This window comes from Triturus cristatus, chromosome 9 (assembly GCF_964204655.1).
Source record: "Triturus cristatus chromosome 9, aTriCri1.1, whole genome shotgun sequence".
NCBI classification, from domain to species: domain Eukaryota; kingdom Metazoa; phylum Chordata; class Amphibia; order Caudata; family Salamandridae; genus Triturus; species Triturus cristatus.
This window is the reverse complement of record NC_140592.1, coordinates 479490439-479510046: the sequence shown is the minus strand read 5'-3', so window position 1 is coordinate 479510046 and position 19608 is coordinate 479490439. Positions and strand designations below refer to the sequence as shown.

At 44.7% G+C, this 19608-nt stretch overlaps 1 protein-coding gene across 16 annotated transcripts in view; it reads left to right on the top strand.

Moving 5' to 3' along the window:
- Window positions 1–19608, top strand: part of BRMS1 (BRMS1 transcriptional repressor and anoikis regulator) — a 292161-nt gene that overhangs the window by 214370 nt on the left and 58183 nt on the right. For all 16 annotated transcript variants that reach the window (XM_085625430.1, XM_085625422.1, XM_085625426.1 and 13 more), the window contains 2 exons: window positions 13302–13344; window positions 15280–15406. In XM_085625430.1, coding sequence (XP_085481556.1) covers window positions 13302–13344; window positions 15280–15406 — 170 coding nt within the window. The remainder of the gene's footprint in view (window positions 1–13301; window positions 13345–15279; window positions 15407–19608) is intronic.

The window sequence follows — 19608 nt, the reverse complement described above, 5'->3', positions numbered from 1 at the left end:
CAGATTTGCTACCACAAAGCAAAACGAATGCTTTCTGTTCCCCCTAAAGCCCATTCTACACGAAAGATAGGGGCTTCCATGGCATTTCTAGGGAACATCCCCTTAGATGATATCTGCAAAGCAGCTACATGGTCAACACCGCACACTTTCACCAAACACTATTGTGTAGATGTGCAAACTAAGCAACAAGCTAGTGTGGGCCAGGCTGTACTTAAAACACTATTTCAAACCACTGCAGCAGATACCGGTGGTCGCCGCTTAGGTTGGGAACTGCTATATGCCTCGAACGGAATATGCTACTTACCAGTATGCATCTGTTCTTGGCATGTAGAGCTGCAGATCTACACACGCCCATCCGCCTCCCCGGCTACCTGTATCTGTTCCAGTTTATCTTATTTAGATACAACACACATGGGTTTCTTCACTGTTGTTACTACATTCCATCTTTCCCTGCTGGCGAAAAACAATCTGAGGATGGAGCCGAAGCCCATGCGCAAAACAATCCAAAGGAGGAGTCACCGACCTCGTGACTTCCAAAGACTTTCCAAGAGGAAAAACAAACTGCAAACATCCGGGCCCAACACCAGATGGCGATCTCTGCAAAAGTGTGTAGATCTGCAGCTCTACATGCCAAGAACAGATGCATACTGGTAAGTAGCATATTCCTTACTTTTAAGAGCGCATGACACGTCCTGATCATGCTGAGCCTTAAAGTAAAGTTTTGCAGTGTGAATCTTTCTGGATTCACTATGCTGTGCATTATTCTGCCATCTAGTGGTTGGGTCCGGAGTTGTAGTCTTCTCTTTTTTTTTTTTTTTTTTTTTTTTTTTTTTTTGTGTTCCAGTTGGTAATCGACATACCATTTGGTGTCCTTCGTGACGTTGATGCGCTTCCTCCAGAAGCTCCCACCTTTGGTCGCCATCTTCAGATTATTTTTTCCGCCGTTGGGTCTGGATCGTCGCCGAAGAGTTCCAGAGGGTTTTGGAGAGAGAATCGACGAAATCAGCAGGAAAACAACAAAATCAAAATTTTCAACACACCCAACTACAGGTCAGGTTACTGGGATGACGAAGAAGAAGGATTACACCCGAAAGTTCGAAGTTCAACGGAAAATGCGCACACAGGGGGCTCCCTGAGCGCGGGGATGAACAAGACACTATTCAAATTCTGCACCAATTGCCACCACAAATACGCGCAGAAGGACCAGCATCCAGTCTGCAACCTCTGCCTGCCGCTTGACCATAACAGCGAGGACTGCAACGCCTGCTCTGCGTTTACACCAAAGACCCTCAGTGTGAGAGAGCGACAGGGAAGGGCAAACTACACCATGCACGGGCAGGGGCCGACTCCATCGCTCCGAGACTTGGGCCTCTCCAGTGGAGAAGAGGACAACATTGCTGAAGGACCGGAGGACTGCACAGTCGTCGAGGTCGAAAAGAAGATGTCTAAGGAGGTAAGAGAGTCGACCCCCAGACACTCAACCAACACTCGTAAGAGTGAAGCCAAGTCTTTGAAGGGAGCATTGCCGTCGAAACACTCGGCGAAAGCAACAGCACCCAAGGACAAGCAGCCCAGCGGATCCTTCGAAAAGGACTCCCAAACAGCAAAAACCCAAGACAAATCAAGGTCGCGAAGGCTGGCCTCGAAAAGGACCCCTCCACGCCGAGAAAAGAAGGGTTAACAGCGACTTCGACGTCCTCAGCGAAGTGCCCAAACTCTCGACGCCGAACAAACGGCCGAGATGGAAAGGAAGAAAAGGAGGATCGAGGTCGAAATGGCGAGCATCCTGCAATGAAAGAAGGACTTTGATGAAAAGATGAGCCAGTACACCATCCCACCGAAGCCGAAGGGGGCGACGAGGACCCTGAGCTGCCGAAAACGGCGGAACCGGTTGAGGAACAGGAGGAAGAGGTCCTGTATTACTTCGAGAGCGAAGGCGAGGAGGATCAGCAAACTTACCAGGACTCTACGCCCTCGGAGGCGCAAGACTTGGAGTGGCAGGATCTCGACGCCGAAATACCGGAAGGAGGAGTAGACTCGTGTCCTTTGAGGCCTTCACCGCCGGACGATATAGGGATCTATAATATGGTGGTAAAAAAGGCTGCAGAGACCTATGGAGTGAAGTTGGAGGAGGAGAAGTCCAAGGCTTGTTTCCTACTGGAGACTCTGTTACCTTCACAAACAAGAAGCCAGTTCCTGCCCATGCTCCCAAGTGTGCTGGACCAGGGCAGGGAGGCCTTCAGGTAGCCAGCTGTATGTAAAGCAGTGACCCCGAGGACCGAAAAAAAGTACAAACATTCCTCCAAGGACCCTGCATATATTCAGGGATCAGTAGCAGCTGATTAAAAAAATAACAGCAACAGCTAGGAAAAGGGATAATGTACCAACGAATGCCAGACCACCTCCAGACAAGGAGAGTAGGAGAATGGACCTCATGGGGAGGAAAGTGGAACGGAGTGCGGCGATTCATAGGCGCATCGCCATCTCAAACGCTCTAATCAACAGGCACGCATACCAGCACTGGGAGGAGGTGGGGTAACTCCTGAAGCACCTACCAGAACAGTACCAGCAAAGGGCAGGCCACTTGGTAGAGGAAGGGATAAACATGGCTAACACATGTTTGAAGTCAGCCCTGGATGCAGCGGAGACATCCAGTAGGCAGATGATGATTGGGGTGACAGAGAGAAGGCACGCCTGACTAAGGATTTCAGGCTTCAAGCCGGAAGTACAGAAAAACATTCTTAACACACCCTTCAACAGAGAACAGCTTTTTGGGACTCCAGTTGACAACAAGCTAATTCAGCTCAAAAAGGACAAGAAGACAGCAAGGTCCATGGGAGCACTGCAGCTCAGAGGGATGAGAAAGGGTACACCCTCAAGAAGACCAGCAGGTAGGGAAAACAACCAACCTGGTACATCGCACCAAGCCTTCCAACAAGGTTATCAAGGAAGCAGCCAGACCCAGGAGCAGCAGGGACAACAGCAGCAAACTGGCGGTACCAGCTATGAGGCCAAGCCTTTCAAGGGCGCTCAAACAGACGAGGACAGGCACGGAGAGGAGGGCAACAATCCACCTCCAAGTGACTTCGCCGTAAGGCAACCACCCATCCAGACAACACCTCTAGGGGGGCATCAAAAGAAAAGACAAAACCAAAAACTGATTCCTCAAGACAAACAGTTCCTCAAACATATAACACCAGTAGGAGGCAGGCTAAGGGACTTCTTCCAGGAATGGAGGAAGGTCACAACGGACAAATTGATACTAAACCTCATGCAATATGGCTACTGTATAGAGCTAGAAAAACAACCTCCAAACAATAGGCCAAACAACAAGGTGCACTTGGCAAAGAAACTTCCACTCTTGCTACTAGAGGCGCAGGAACTGCTCAACAAGGAGGCAATAAAGATAGTGCCATATAAGGAAAGAAATAAGGGGGTTTACTCCAACTACTTCCTCGTACCAAAAGTGGACCAAACGTAAGGCCTATTCTGGATCTAAGGTTCTTAAACAAGTTCATAAGGACACAAAGATTCAAAATGACATTTCTGCAAGAAGTAATGCCCCAGATACAGGAGGGGGATTACATGACAACTATAGACTTAAAAGACGTGTACTTACACATCCCCATCAACAAAAAACACAAACACCTACTAAGGTTTGTGATCAACAAAACTCACTACCAGTTCAGTGCTCGCATTCGGACTCAAATCCGCACCAAGGGTGTTTACAAAATGCCTAGCAGCCGTAGCAGCGCACCTAAGGAGGCAAGGAACACATGAATACCCCTACCTCGACGACTGGCTCGTAAAGACAAGCTCTTACAGCCAATGCAAACAACACATCCAGCAGGTCATACAAACGCTAATCCAACTGGGGTTTTCAATCCATTGGGGAAAGTCCTCAATAGATCCGGAACAGGTGAACATATTCCTAGGGGCAGAGATCAACACCATACAGGGCAAGGTGTTCCCCAGCACAAAGAGAACTTTGGCAATACTGAAGGAGACACGTTTTACCACAAGGGGCAAGCTCTGACAGTGAGGACAGTGAGCAAACTAATGGGTATGATGGTGTCATGCATACACCTGGTCCCAAATATTCGCCTCCACGTGAGACTGTTCCAGGAATGGATACAGCAGCAATGGTCACAGGCAACAGAGAGTTGGGAAGATCTAGTGATTGTCACACACGCAGTGCATCAGGACATAGCGTGGTGGAACAAGGAAAACGTATCACAGGGGAAACCATTCACACAGCCAACAGTGACCATCACAACAGATGCTTCCTAGCTGGGGTGGGGCGCGCACATGAACAGACTCAAGGTGAGGGGGTTATGGTCGCAGCAGGATGCGGTCAAACACATCAACTACCTAGAGCTAAAGACCGTGTCCCTAGCCTTAAAAGCCTCTCAGAAGGAGCTGTACGGAAACAGGGTGTTGATCCAAACAGACAACACAACCACCATGTTCTACATCAACAAACAAGGAGGAACATAATCAGTGGCACTATCGGGGCTAGCACAGGAAATATGGACATGGGTCATTCCACTAAGACTAGACCTACTAGCAATACATCTCCCAGGGAAGGACAATGTCGAAGCAGACAGACTCAGCAGGCAGACATCAGCATGCCACGAATGGGAGCTCAACCAACAGGAAATAGAGAAACTATTCCGGAAATGGGGTACACCGCAAATAGACCTATTTGCAACACACCAAAATGCCAACTCTTGGCATCCAGACAGCCAGGCCATCGGTCCCAAGGGAATGCGCTATGGATAAGTTGGTCAAAGCCATTTGCCTACGCCTTTTCCCCGATACCACTGATACACAGGGTACTCAACAAATGCAGGATCTGCAACATGACGCTAATACTAATAGCACCTTAGTGGGCCAGACAGTCCTGGTTCTCAAAAATAGTAGAGATAGCGCAAGCGCCAGCAGACAGGTTCCCCAAAAGAAGGGACCTGTTAACAATGCAGAACGGAAGGGTGCTGCACCCAGAGCCGGAGAGCCTCAGCCAAGCAGCATGGCTTCTGAAGACCTAGAATTTGCACACATCAAACTACCAGCAAGCACAATGGCGTTGCTCAGGGAGGCAAGGAGACCTACCACAAAAAAGTGCTATGTAGCAAAGTGAAAGAGATTCTCCAAATGGTGCATTAGGGAGAAACTACAAAGGAAAATTACAAAGGAATCAACAGTTCTAAAATACTTAACGCATCTTCTACAAAAAAAAACAAAGCTACACATCCCTAAGGGTGCACTTAGCGGCGATAGTGGCTTACACAAGAGGAGAAACAGGAAAGAGTTTCTTCACCTCCCAAGTAGTAAAGAGATTTCTAAAAGGGGCAATCGCACCTCCAAATAGAATGCCAGCACCAGCATGGAACCTCAATGTAGTGCTAACTCAATTGATGAAGGCACCATTTGAGCCTATTCACAAAGCTACACTGCACATGCTCACGCTAAAGGCAGCCTTCTTAGTAGCTATCTCATCGTTACGAAGAGTGAGTGAATTACAAGTGCTAACACTTCAAGAGCCCTACCTACAAATACACAATGATAGGATTGTAATGAGAACAGACCCACATTTCATGCCAAAGGTGGTGTCACGGTTCCACATCAATCAGTCAATTCAAATACCACGTTTTTTCCAAAAAACAAGCACAGAAAGGGCGCTACACACACTGGACGCACGGAGGGCCGTAATGCACTATATAGAAAGGACAAAGGAGTGCAGAAAGACAAAGCAGTTCTTTTTATCTTTTGCCAGCAGTTTTTTGGGACGACCAGTTACCAAAAATACCATTGCACAGTGGATTGCACAAACCATACAACTCTGCCACAAACCAGCAGGACAACAGTTACAAGGAGCAGCTCATGCTAACTCAACAAGGAGGAAAGGAGCAACAATTGCGTTTCTAGCGAACACACCTATTCAAGACTTTTGCCAAGCCGCAACATGGTCCTCAGTGCACACGTTCACTAAGCACTATTGTGTAGATATTCAGATGAACAAGGAAGCGCAAGTGGGACAGAAGGTCTTACAACACATATTCAGTAACCAGAGCTCATCTTCCACCCAACCACCACAAAAATGACAAACTGCTACAAAGTCTATGCACAGCATACTGAATCAAGAAAGATTCACGCTGCAAAACGTATAGTTTCTTACCTATCTGTGTAGTTTTGCAGCTTAGCGATCCCACCCTCCTCCGCCAGAAAGCTGAAACAGGAAGAAGAGGATTAAAACAGGACAAAGACTTTAAAAGTTAAAAGAAGAGAAAAATTAACATAAGACAAGAAAAAAGAATCCGAAGATGTCGACCAAAAGTGGTAGCTTCCAGAGGAAGCGCGTCAACGTCACGAAGGACACCAAATGGTGGTATGTTGACGCCCATCTGGGCCACAAAAAAAAGGAGAAGAAAGACTGCAATTCCGGATCCAACTAGTAGATGGCGGAATAATGCACAGCATAGTGAATCCAGAAAGTCTTCAAGCTGCAAAACTATTTGTTACAGCAGCTGCTGAGTCCTCAAAGCTTAGCTATCAAGCAGCTGAGATCATGATCCGCGCTGAAGCCCCTCTCACATCCTACATTCGGCTCGGATCCCAAGTGGCAGAGAGCTTGGTCATTTGATCATGATCTGATCATGCCATTAATTTGATTGATTGTCTGCCAGGAAGCCCGGTCCGGTCCGGTCCAGGTCGGCTCAGGCTGGCTAAGGCAGGGAATCTGTTTAATTTATTGTTTTTCTGCCGCCATGCCCAGCAACAGATGTTAGACCTAGGCTGTGGGCTGTGCTATGCTGCTGCTGAGTGTGGCTGACATTACACTGTTCGCAGGAAAGCGTCACTCATAGCCGTTGAATGTCATTCATAATTACACTGAAATTAGGAAAATGTTGCGCATAAGCAGCCTGAAACCTTGGCATCTGTGTGAGGTATTTATAAAGTCTTACGGTTGCTTTCTACACTCAGCTCCTGTACTTCTCTAATTCATTTTACAAATGGCTTCAGTCAGAGCCTTTAAGACCAATCTCTGCATTAATGCTCAGACAACAGTATTAATGCCTGCAGCTCCTGGGGCTTGGGCACCACTGCCCTGATTTCGTCCTTAGTGAATTACATTGTATTTGGACTACCAAAAATGCTTCTCTGATTAGCTTTGATTTTCTAGTTTGTTTCTAGTTGAAATCATCAATATGTAGTTACTTGAAAGGGAAAAAGGAAAAATAATGGTGAAATGAGTTTCCCTTTGTTATCATAAGGCCCCTTTTCTTGCCTCCCCCGACCAGGTGCATTTTTCTTTCCAGGCATTTCATGCGATATTTGAAATGGGTTTTATACGCTTTGGACTGGTATTTACTAGTAATTCTACGTTGAGGGGAAGCCCTAGGATTATTTCTAGAGGCTAAGAAAACTAATGTGATTCAGCACCTACCGCTGCTGAAAATCGCCCTGAGGTGCATTCGGTGCCTAACTTACCCATAGCTTGTTCCATAGTTCCATTTAGAATTAACTGTTCCAGATATTACTGGGGGATACTATTAATGTTTAATCACTGGGATGCATTATATTGTGCCAGTTAGGTCTAATACCAGTATATATCCTGGTGCACTATGCAAGTCTACCTACTGAAGTCCTTTTTGACACTGAAGAAGCCAGTATATGTTCCTTATGGATGCAGCAAATACTGCAGTGCAAGTAGCATGAATATTAACAGTTTTTGCATCTTGAGATCTGGTTCCCAAACTATGATAATGCATCTGCAGGTTGTGAGGCCCAGGTGAGTACAAGGCACGGTTTTGGCCATCCGTGGAGATTACCAGTGATTGTTAGCTCCCTCCTTTGAAAGCTTCTTTTAGATAGATTGGACTTTTTTTTTTTCCAACTTGGAATGGAGACCACAGAATGGCAGTCTAAATTAGCCCATATGATTCTCAGACTCTCTGCTCCTGATCTGAAATGTATTTTACAGTGGTACTCTTGCACTAAGTTGTCACTCCAGTCCCACACTATTTGCTTTACCTTGAAAGTGGTTTGCTGATTACGGTGATAAGAGCACTTTTGCATTCTCATCTACCCTGCTGACGATTGCCCTTCATTATCCTCAACCTCCTCCTCGCTTTTCGGTCCCATGTTTTATTTTATGAATTGTTTGCAGCAGCCCTCACCACCCTTGTGACTTACTCAGCTTATTGGTATTCTTCCATGATTTATGGTTTGCCAATAACCTACTGCTTCACACTTGTACCAGTTTAGTATTTTCCTGCAGTTATGAAAGTACACTGGGTGTTGCCTCACTGGTGATGTGCCTGCTCACCAGCATTGGGAACCTGGATATGGACCCATGTTCTGACTCCTTGAGCCCAGAAGGCAAACTGAGGCATTGTTACTCCCTTTAGTCACATGATTTTTAAAAAAATAATGAAATAAAGCATTCAAGTTGGTTATAAATTCAGACATAGCATTACTCAGTAAATAGCATGCACAAAACTCAATATCAAATTAAAGCAATCAATTCTAGGAATGTGTCTCAACTAACAGGTAAATAAAAGAGGGCTGTTAAAATGCACCCTGGAAACCAGACTATTATAGCACCTTATCAGTGAGTTATAAGTCCAGAAGTTACTTGCCATTCATTTGTAACTCACCCAGCAACTATATGTTTCGGTCTAATGTGTCTTAGTCATGTTTTTGTCTGTCTTAGTTATTTCTGACTGCTTACGAACCGTCACATTCAAAAGCATCACTTATTTGTGCACCCTCCAACCCCACTATATTTAGCCACGCTAAAACAGAGCAAGGTTAAAGGTGTTCAGTCTCTAATCTGTATCCTAGTAAAAGGGAGCATGTGGATAAAGCAGAACAATGTAATATGGGCCAATCAGCCTACCCAGGATCTAATATCCTCACAACCCTCTTATGCTATATCCTATTTATTGGAGACTGCTGTAGTAGTTATGTTGCTATCACGACCTCCAAGTTTTTCGATCGACAATCAGGAGGCAAACCTACAAAATAAATCATTCAATTATATTGAGTTAATTCAGAAGCAGCAGCCATTCCAATGGATATTTCTACCTGATGGTTCCTCACTGCATGAATTCTCCCAGGTGCAATAGTGGACCTGAAATCTTGTAATAGCTCTCCCTTGCCAGCAGGTGGGTGGTGCCTTTGCTCTGTCTCCACTCTGTCTCCTCCCTAGTTGTGATATCACAGAGTCACATATGGTGTCACTCGATGCATTGATGTCAGTTCCTTTTTCCCTGCCTTTCTACTTGGATCCAGAGTGCTGTCCTTGACTTTCTGTATTTTCAGTGGCAGTGATTGGTGTAGTACAGCGTTTCTTAACCTTTTAACTTCTGCGGCCCCCCACTAATTCACTAATGGAAGCTGGGGACCCCCACCTAAGCAAGTTCTACTAGTCTGAACCTCAAAACTATACTCAAAAATATAGAAACAAATATGCTTCAAACACATACACAACATATGAAATATCTCAATTAATTCACAAACCCCCAAAACTTTGTAATCGTAATTTCAATGGTAAAATTGGAACTTTTCAGAATTACGTTTTTTTATTTTTTTTAAAATAATGTGATAAGCTAGAATCTAGCATATCCACTTCCATTTTTTGCTCCTAAGGTATGATCTCTTCTTGTCAGCACATAGTGCTTCAATTGTCCATAATTGTTTCTGTTTACTTTACTTTTGCTGCTGCTACAACTCAAGATAAGGATAACACTCAAATTGTTAGCCTCCAATTTCAAATTCCTGCACATTAAGAGCATTAAATTGTTTTTAGATTTCAACTTTGCTTCTTCTATGCATATATACTTAATTAATCTACTGATATTATGTCATTTTCCGAACAGTCGCGGACCCCCTCATTATGCTTAGCAGACTACCAGGGATCCATGAACCTCCAGGTTATGAACCACTAGTCTAGAGATAGAGTATTCACACGTTTCTGTAATGGACTCCCTGTTTGACCTCGTCTCCTCTTCCTCTCGCTCCTGTGAGAGTCTCAGTAGCTCGTTTTTTTATATGGTCTTCTGGCCTTCCCTGCACTTAGCTTTGATCCAGCTAAAGTGGCAGCCTTCACTCAAATTTCGATGGTGAAGTACTGCCATCCTTGGCCCCTATCTGGTACGCATCGACACTTCAAAGTGCCTTTATTTGTTTTGACTTCTCCTTGCCTGTGGTTCTTACCTTGGCATCAGTTTACCTCACTGGTTTTGTTCACATCAGTTCGACCTCAAAGGCTCTTGCTTAAGGTGCTCATAGTCCATTTTCATGCATTGTAGGGTTTGCTTATCTGAGCTGTTTGTGCTTGGATCGCACACCAGCCTTTTTTATCCTCTGTGCCCCTACTAAGTGACTTGGTATGGCCATTATTCTCAGTCTGTGGACTCTGTGAAATTCCTTTTGCTTCTTGCAGCTCTTCTTCTCTACCTATGTAGTGTAATGTTGATACATTAAGATGGAAAGTATTTGTGATGGGAAGAACTTAGCCCTACCTCTTACAAAGTGAAGAGTCAACATAGCACACCTCCCTGTGTGCCATGCCTACAGCCCACTGCCCTGGCACACATCAGCCACCCCTCTAGCTCGGTGCACTATATCAGTGGTGAGGGTACAGGTGCATGAGCCCTGTACCCCTACGATGCCTAAGCCAATTCTTAGACATTGTACGTTCAGTAATGCCTTTAAGAGTATATGGTGCTGGGAGTTTGTCATTATGAACTCCACAGTACCATAATGGCTTTACTGAAAACTGAGAAGTTTGGTATCAAACTTCTCATCACATTAAACCCACACTGATGCCAGTGTGAGATTCAATGAGAAATGCACACAGAGGGCATCTTAGAGATGCCCCCTGAAAAACAACCAACCACTAGTGTCCAGGCTGAGTGGCTGCTCGCCAGCTGCCACCACCAGACATGTTTCTGGATCCCTGGGTCGAGAGCCTGCTGCTCTCCGGGGTCTGAAACAATGCACATTCTGGGACAAGGGGCCAGGCCCCCTCCCACAGGATGGGCAGGGTCCACGAAGGGGAAGCTTCAAAGGCTTGCCGCCTTTGTGTGCTCCCCCAAACCTGTTGCTGTTTTCAGGAACTGGCCCCCACTGGTTTTGACCCCGACTTTAGGCGGGAGAATCGGCGGGAAAAACAATTGAGAAAGAGAGGTGTGCCCACCTTTGCCAACCCCACCCCTCAGGTGGGGGAGGCGAGGTGAAGCACAACTCTCAGTCCCCGCCATCTTGCAGATGAGGGGGACCCAGCCAACCAGAGAAAGGCTTATGCCCCTCTCCCACTGGATGGTGGCATAATAGGTGGTGTACCCACCCCAGGGAAGGGACCCATTGGTCCCTGCCTTTTACCTACCTATAGCACCCCTAAATCTAGTATTTAGGGTCCCCCCTTTCTTGCTTCCTCAGACCAGAAGAAACTAAAAGAGAAGAAGGACGGAACAGCCGTGCCGAAGCTAACAAGAGGAAGACACCCACTGACTTGGCCCCAGCCCTACCGGCCTGTCTCCACCTCTAACCTGCTCCTGCGAAATCCCGGTGTGTCTTGCAGCCAGCAACCTCAAAAACCCCGGATGACTGACTTGCCTGCCTTCAATTACAAAGACTGTCTCCCGTGAACATCGGATTTGTTCATCTGCAACCTCTGACCCTGGCTGGATACCGCGGATCCGCCCCACTCTGCACCTGCCGACCACGGCCCAGGCTTGAGTGGGCAAACACCACGAGGAGGCGCCCTGGCGATCCTGACCCGAGATCAGGCGACCCCTGACCTGCCTCAAGCCGCCACCTGCAGCCTAAATCCAGAAGGTCCCCCAACCGCGACCAGGAGTTGGTAAGAAGATCTGACCCCAAAAGGCACACCTGCACCAGACGCCCCACAGCCTTGTGTGCCTTAACCGACGGTGCCTAACCAACCCCTAACTTCCCAACTTACCTCTCGAAGTGGTGGTAGCACCCAGAAGACCTTCATCCCTAAACCTGCAGTGCCTTTGCAAACCGGAGGCTCCCCATTGAAACAACAGAGCACCTGACGTCGAAACAGCACCTTGTACCCGGCCACCCTAGTACTGCTGAGGGTGCACCTTTGATGCTGCTTTGTTTCCCTATTTGTCCTGAGCTTAAGTCCAGGAGCTTTGCTCCCACAACAAAGTGGCCTGCTTGTCAGCAGCCACCAACGGGAGGCACCTTATCCCCCATTGGATAACATTGGGCCTGAGCACTCTGCACCCGGCCGCCTTAGTGCCGCTGAGGGTGTAACGAGAGTGCATCCCTGACCCTGGGTGAACCATAAGTCTACCTCCAGAACACCAACTCCCACTACTGAATACTTACCCTAAAACTGATAACACTATTTTCCTCCATAGGATAACATTGACTGTTTTTCTTGAAAAAGTTTTGAAGTGTGGAGTTTGAAAACCTAAAGAAATTCTTTAAAATTGTACTAACTAAAAAACGATATACTTACCTGTTTACAGGACATGTACCAGTGTAGTATCCAGGTATACTACACTCTGTAAGAAAAGTAAATCTCAAAATCCAATATAAAGTATATGTACTGTATTTACGAAGCATTGCATTTCTCAGAAACAATACTCCAAGTCAAAACAAAGTGCATTTACAATTACAATCCAAACTGTGTTACAAACTGTATATTTACTGCAAAGTACTTATCACATACCTATGCCAGGCTTGCTTTGTTCTAGGAAATAAAATAGCTAAAAGAATATTTTTATACAAAAACAATTGGTCTGAAGTTCAGTCTTTGAGTGTGTGAATTCATTTGCTGACTGAGTGTGTACAACAAATGCTTAACATTGTCCTCTGATAAAGCCTTACTGCTCGAACACACTACCTCAAATAGAGAGTAAGGTGTAATCTAACTTTACCTCTGCCTACCTTTGACATTCCAGTGGACTCTGTGCACACTATACTTCACTTTGGCATAGTATATACAGAGCCAGCTTCCTACAAATATGAAATAAAATTGACTGTTTTATTCTTTTGACTTAAGGGCCCAATTAAACTTGATGACCATTACAGACTTCGTCACTCTTGCAAAATATTTCTGTAGAATGTAGTTCTGAATTAGCTATGCTAATTCTGTGCAGTTAGCTGGTAGTGTGGAGGCTTTTAATTTATGTGTAATACTCCAATCTTTCTTACATTCTTTGCTCTTCTGTTTGGAACTGGGTCCTGATATCTCCTACTAGATTCTGGTGCCCCGTGTGTCTCAAATAACGCTATTATCTTTGGATTTCCAGGTTAAAGCTGCCGCAGTGTCACCACAGAAAAGGAAATCCGACGGTAAGTACTTCTGCAGAGTTCTTTTTCATGAGTGTGCAGACACACCTGTAGTCCGTAGATAGTTAAACCTTCATCTTTATATGGTTCATTTAATTGGACGTTGGGTGTTGACTTGGGCTTCGTAAGAAAAACCTAAAAGACAATGCCACTTTTCTATCGAGGAACCCCAAATAACTTTGAAGGGATAAATCAACATTTCACCTGTGCGATACATCAGCCAGATCAGATAGAGGATAGTTCATTACTTGAATGTGATCAGTCCTGCCTCCAATGCATAAGACAGACCATGAGACGTAGAAGAAGGCGCAAGAATGGGAAATATGGTAACTATTTGAGATGAAGAAACTTTGCCATAATACTGGTGTTGATTTCCCCATTCTCCCTGACATCCTCTTAAATCTCTGATAGAAGTTGATATGGGTTCTTGTATGACACTCAAACAATGTTGATACTAAACAAATAGATCAAAGTAAGTGTTAGTCAGTGGTGACATATGCTTAAGAATGTATTAGTTCCTTCCAAGTACATAAGTCTTGCTAATTAGTATATGGTATTTCATTTGTGTTTTCTTCATAACACAAGAAAACAAGGTAAGCTGCTGAAAGGCAAAGCAGTAAGTACCTCAACTGAAACCATTTACCAATGTCTGCTAAAGGCGTTGACGTCCCAGTCCCTCATTATGAGTTTTGCCTAATATGGTGCTAGGATCCTGGGGTCCCAAATCTCTGATTACCGCTGTTAACCCTGAAACAAATTCTAGCTATTGTAAGATTTTCCCCGAGAATGTGGAATAACTCGTTGGAACCGGGAATACCGGATTAGTTTCCATGAATCCAGGCACATATCCAATTACATTTCCATCTGCTCTGAGCAGGTGGAAAATGTCGGCAGGTCTTGTCTGATGGGGGTTGGGAGAAGGGGTAAGGATTGGGGTAGGTGATGGGGAGCGTTGTCTGCTTTCCCGGTCATTTGCTCTGGGAAGGTGGAGGATAGTTGGTGCATTTTCCCCCAGGCACTGCTAACAGCCCAGGACTGTTTTTTATTTTTATTTGTGGACAGGGCAGTCAAGGGGGTTCATGGTCTGCTCTTCCTTTGATGTGCTGTGGTTGGAGGGGAGGTGGTGGTGGGTGTTTAAGGGGCATTGCAGGTTTGTTGTCTCCCCGATGGCGCTCCAGGTGTGAGGCTGGACTGTGCTTGTGCCTGTAATTGTTTCTCCTGGTGTGCATCCTGTGACAAGAGACCTGGTGCCTCTGAGCTAAGACTTATCGGGTTTGCAGACCCAGAATTACCAGACCCAGAGGCAATGGGTCACCTACAGTGGAGAGTGGCGGAATTCCACCCGGAGTTAGGACTCCCAAGTTCAAACCGCCACTCGTAACAAGGACCTTGGTGTCTTGGACCTTTACAAGTCTTTTGTAAATGTGCATATATAATTACTTTTTCTTCCATTCATAAATTCTGCGAAGTGTGCCCCTCTGTATGCTTAATACTGCAAAGTTATTTGAGATTTGTTAGCCAGGATTGCCTCATTTTATTTCCGTTTGTTTTCCTTTGCTTTGTTTATGATTGGTGGATCACCCTGTAGTAATCTTGAGAAGTGGTAGAAAGTATCCAACCTGAAACTGGCACATTATGGCTAAGTTGCCGTTATACCAGAATGTCCACCTAAACCACAAAGAGTGATTAGAAAGATTAACATCTTGCTTCATCACAGCTTAGTTGCCTTGCTAAGAAAGTGCTCTTTTTGCCATTTACAGCATCCAAGATAAAGGTATTCAACCTTAGCATGTTCGTACTCTGGAGCAAGTTGTAAAGGTTTTTATCTGTCCATATATAAATCTGTGCCTCGCCTAGAACTCAGTGAATCCAATGTGTTGACTACATGGACAACCTGTTACCTAATGCCCTTAACATATCTATTTGTTTTTGTCCCAGCGGGTTTGAAGACTGATAAGCTGCAGTTTTCTGCCAGGTGTGAGGACGGACAACTACACTATGAAGGCGAGAGCTTCTGTAAGGGACAGAATATCGTGCTGGAGATAAAGGATGAGGCTCCCTCCCAGTAAGTGTTCACTTTTACCCCTTGCCAAGTTTCTCTCACCACTTTCTAACTTTACTTTCTTTTATTGAGCACAGTTTCACTTAAGTGAGCGTGAATTCTGACTTGGAAACGGTCACCACTTGTTAATATGAAACTGGCACCAAAACCCCAGAAATAGGAGTAAGTTCTTGGAGCTTTTAAATCTTTCTTTTTCAGCCTAAAATAGGATCCTATAGATTTTGAAACATCCTACGACAAATTAACTGCTCAGCAGGTTAGATCGGATGTTTTTTGTACTCCTACAGGTCCAGCTCCAAAATTGTTGAAATTCAGTCACAAAAAGTAGAGTGAAATCAGTTGAAAGACGAACAAAAGAAGTTGATTATTCGCTGATAATCCTATTGATATGTTGACCATTTTTATAGCATACAATGTACCACTTTGATTCGAGGTTGCACAGCTTATAACAAACGGGGGCATTTTTACAGCCTAACTCGTTTATAGATTACCATGCACTTCATAATCTTGTGATTGCGAAACATCTGTATTTCCAGTTTGACCAATAACTTGCAAAGCAAATGTTCCAGCTAAGTAATTTTATCCAAATGTCAGAAAGTGGCCCTAACTAGACCAGTCTGCTTGGCCAGGTAGACAAGTGTGACCAGATCTGATCCTTAAGTGTCCCTTAGAATATCGGAAATGGAAGCATGCATCTGTCGTATTATCAGCAAACGGATGGCTTTTCAGATTATATATAATACCACAGGAGGTTGTTTGAGCCCTTGTCAAACTATGATAAACCTGCTCAATTCTAAAAATAAATTGTCTGTTCTGTTGAAGACTGAGATACTGGTTTCAGATAGAAAATGTGGTCTAGATGATGAACAGCTCTACATCCTATTAACAAATATAATATATATATATATATATATATATCACTGCTACAAAACACCAATCCGGTGCACTCTCAGGCGGGTGCTTCTTCATGCGGGGGTGTACCCGCAATTAATATTTGCTGCAACTCTCCTTCTCACAACCACCATCCAAAAGAGAAAGACAGCACTCGCGGGGGCCGTTTCCAAAATTTATTAAGTGGAAACTTTCACGAAAATAAACAGACGCGTTTCGGTAACAACCTTCTTCTATGTTTACCGAAGCGCTCGCCCGCCATGTTTTTAAATCAACGAAATGTACATTAACACAAATGAAGGACCAACATCAATATTCTGGTCTCTAACATTCCTACCCCACTATCGGCGCCATCTTGTAATGTATGATAGCCCACATGCCAGAATGGCAAACTCCACTCGCAAACGCGATAGGGATGGGGGGAGAATCGAAAATTTAACCGTAAATCAAATATTGGTCAAGTTTGCCTGGAGTGACCGCAATAAGGCCCTGAAAGATATCGAGGCCTTGGAAGAAATACTAAAAAAAAAAAATAAATAAATAAATAAAAAAAGAAGATCAAACTAAGATTAACGAATACAGGGAGCAAATGAAGAAACGTCTGAAAAGCTATGAAGAAAAGATCAAAACGCGGAAGCAGAGCAAATTCGACCGCGATGAAAATGATTACGCACAGGGAAGAGTTCTGACTTTTGCAAGAAAATTTGACAAACCGAGAAACGATCTCCGAAGCAATAACAAGAGACCTACTCAAGCAGAAGCAGAAGTACCAGTGACGTCAGAATCAGAAGTCACTGAGAATGAATCTTCGGAGGATGAGAGAAGCACTGCCTCTGGATGCGGTCCAGTGCATACTCCTTTTCGGGAGGAATTCAAACTGATCCGCCAGTCTTGGCAGAGAGGAGGCAGAGGCAAACCCCCGGAGCAAATGGGAAGAGGAAGACTAGGAGGGGACAAGGGGGTAGGAAGAGGCAATGTATCCCCACCGGCAACGCGGAGCAGAACGGCGTATACCAGGAGAGCCTCCAACAGGAGATGGTAATGAAACCCAAAGAGGCCAATCTTACCATCATTAACCTAACGACCAAACACTTGACGAAAATCGAAAAGTCTGTCCTCGAATTAGGTCTCACTTTCTGCCCCCATAAGACTATGGAATTTACGCAGACGCGTATTGATCTTTTTAAATTTACGCGTAAATTAAAACTGCATAAGTACTTTAAGATCAAACCACCTACTACGAAACCCAAATCCCAAGCCAGCATGACTTCGGCTCCGGATGAACTCGCAAGTGGGGACCTCAATGCTATTATGGTTTTGGAGGAATTAAGAACTGAAGCGGAAGATGGCACTTTAACATCTTTGAGACAAGCACAACAATTAGCCATCACTGGCATAAAACAACAAGGTGGACTAACCAAATTCAAACCTGTGTCACAATTCCTACCGCAAATGGCACCTGATGCTATTGAGGTCTTTTCGGAAGCAGTCACGAAGGATTTGATACAGCTCCGACGTAAACAAAGATTCAAAAAAGCCACAATAAAGGAGAGCAACTTCTCTTTTAAACAACAAAAGGCCCTTGAAGATCTAAGGAAGGATAAAGGAATTGTATGTAAGCCCTCTGACAAGGGAGGCAACATAGTATTGCAAACCAAAGCGAACTATGATAAGGAAGCGCTTCGCCAACTTTCTAATGGACAGACATATATTGCCATTGATACGAACTTCTATTATGAAAGTATGGAGAACTATTACTCCCTCATTTCCAGGTGGCACAACAAAGGTCTTCTGACAATAGATGAATTTCTATTTCTTAGAAGGCTGAACCCCATCATTCCAACCTTCTATCACCTCCCTAAGGTGCATAAGAATAAAGAAATACCACCTGGGAGACCAATTGTGGCATCCCAAGGGAGTCTCACAGAGAATATGTCTATTTATGTCGATTCATTCCTCTTGCCCCACGTGAAAAACCTGAAATCCTATATCAGGGACACGAAAGATCTGTTGGGACGCATAGCTGTTCTGGAATGGAAGGAGGAATATAAATTGATGGTTCTAGACATTACCAGCCTATATACCTCTATAGCGCACTGTGATGGATTAAAGGCTATGGAATATTTCCTTAAGAAACGCCCACTGAAATATCTTGAACATAATGAACTTTTAATTGATTTTGCCAGATTCTGTTTAACTAACAACATCTTTCTGTTCCATACACAGCTATACAGGCAGATCTCGGGGACAGCCATGGGTACCTGCTTCGCCCCCAGCTATGCGAACTTGTTCGTAGGCTGGTGGGAGGAGCAGGTAGCCTGGGACACATCGAACATCCAATGGACAGAAAAGGTGGTCGTGTGGTACCGTTACATTGATGACCTGTTCATCGTGTGGAACGGTTCACTCGACACCGCTAGAGACTACATAAATATCTTGAATACCAACACAGTTCATTTAGAATTCACAGGAGAAATTGATGCTTTTTCAGTGAATTACTTGGATGTGAATATTTATGTAGACAGGGGACAATTGAAAACTAAACTCTTCCGCAAAGAGACAGCGGGGAATTCTGTCCTTCATGCCTCTAGCAGTCATCCTACGAATCTGGTTAACAGCATCCCCTACGGGGAACTGCTTCGTATAAAGAGGAATAGTTCAGATGACAGTGAGTTTCTAGTGGCAGCTAATGAAAGCATCAGACGTTTTGAAGCCCGAGGGTATAGCAAAGGGGTTCTTGATAAGGCTTTCGGCAAAGTTAAAGCAATTCAAAGGACTGATTTGCTCAAAAATACAGAAACCATGAATATGGATGACATCAAGGGGGGCAAATTCAGACTTATAACTACCTTTTCTAGGGATGCAGGGAACCTCAAAAGAATTATGCGCAAAAACTGGCACATCCTGCAAACTGATGGTGTGATAGGGACTGATCTCCCATCCTACCCCCTCATCACATTCAGAAAAGCGAGGTCTATTAAGAACGACCTAGTGTGCAGCTATCTGAGGGACGCCCCCAAATCACCCTTTGGAGCTTTAGGAGGATTTTTTCCATGTGGAAAATGTAAAGCCTGTAAAGGAAGCAAAAGAGTGCTTAGCTATGACATTCCCGTTATAGGTATCAATAAGACAATCAGGAAATTTTTGACATGCACCACACCTTCCACTGTTTACTGTTTGGTATGCCCCTGTGGCTTACGCTACGTGGGCAGTACCATCCACCCTACAAAAATCAGAATCCTGGAACACATGCGGGCCATCAGTAAGGGAGACGAGACCTACCCCGTAGCACGTCATTTTGACAAAACTCACAA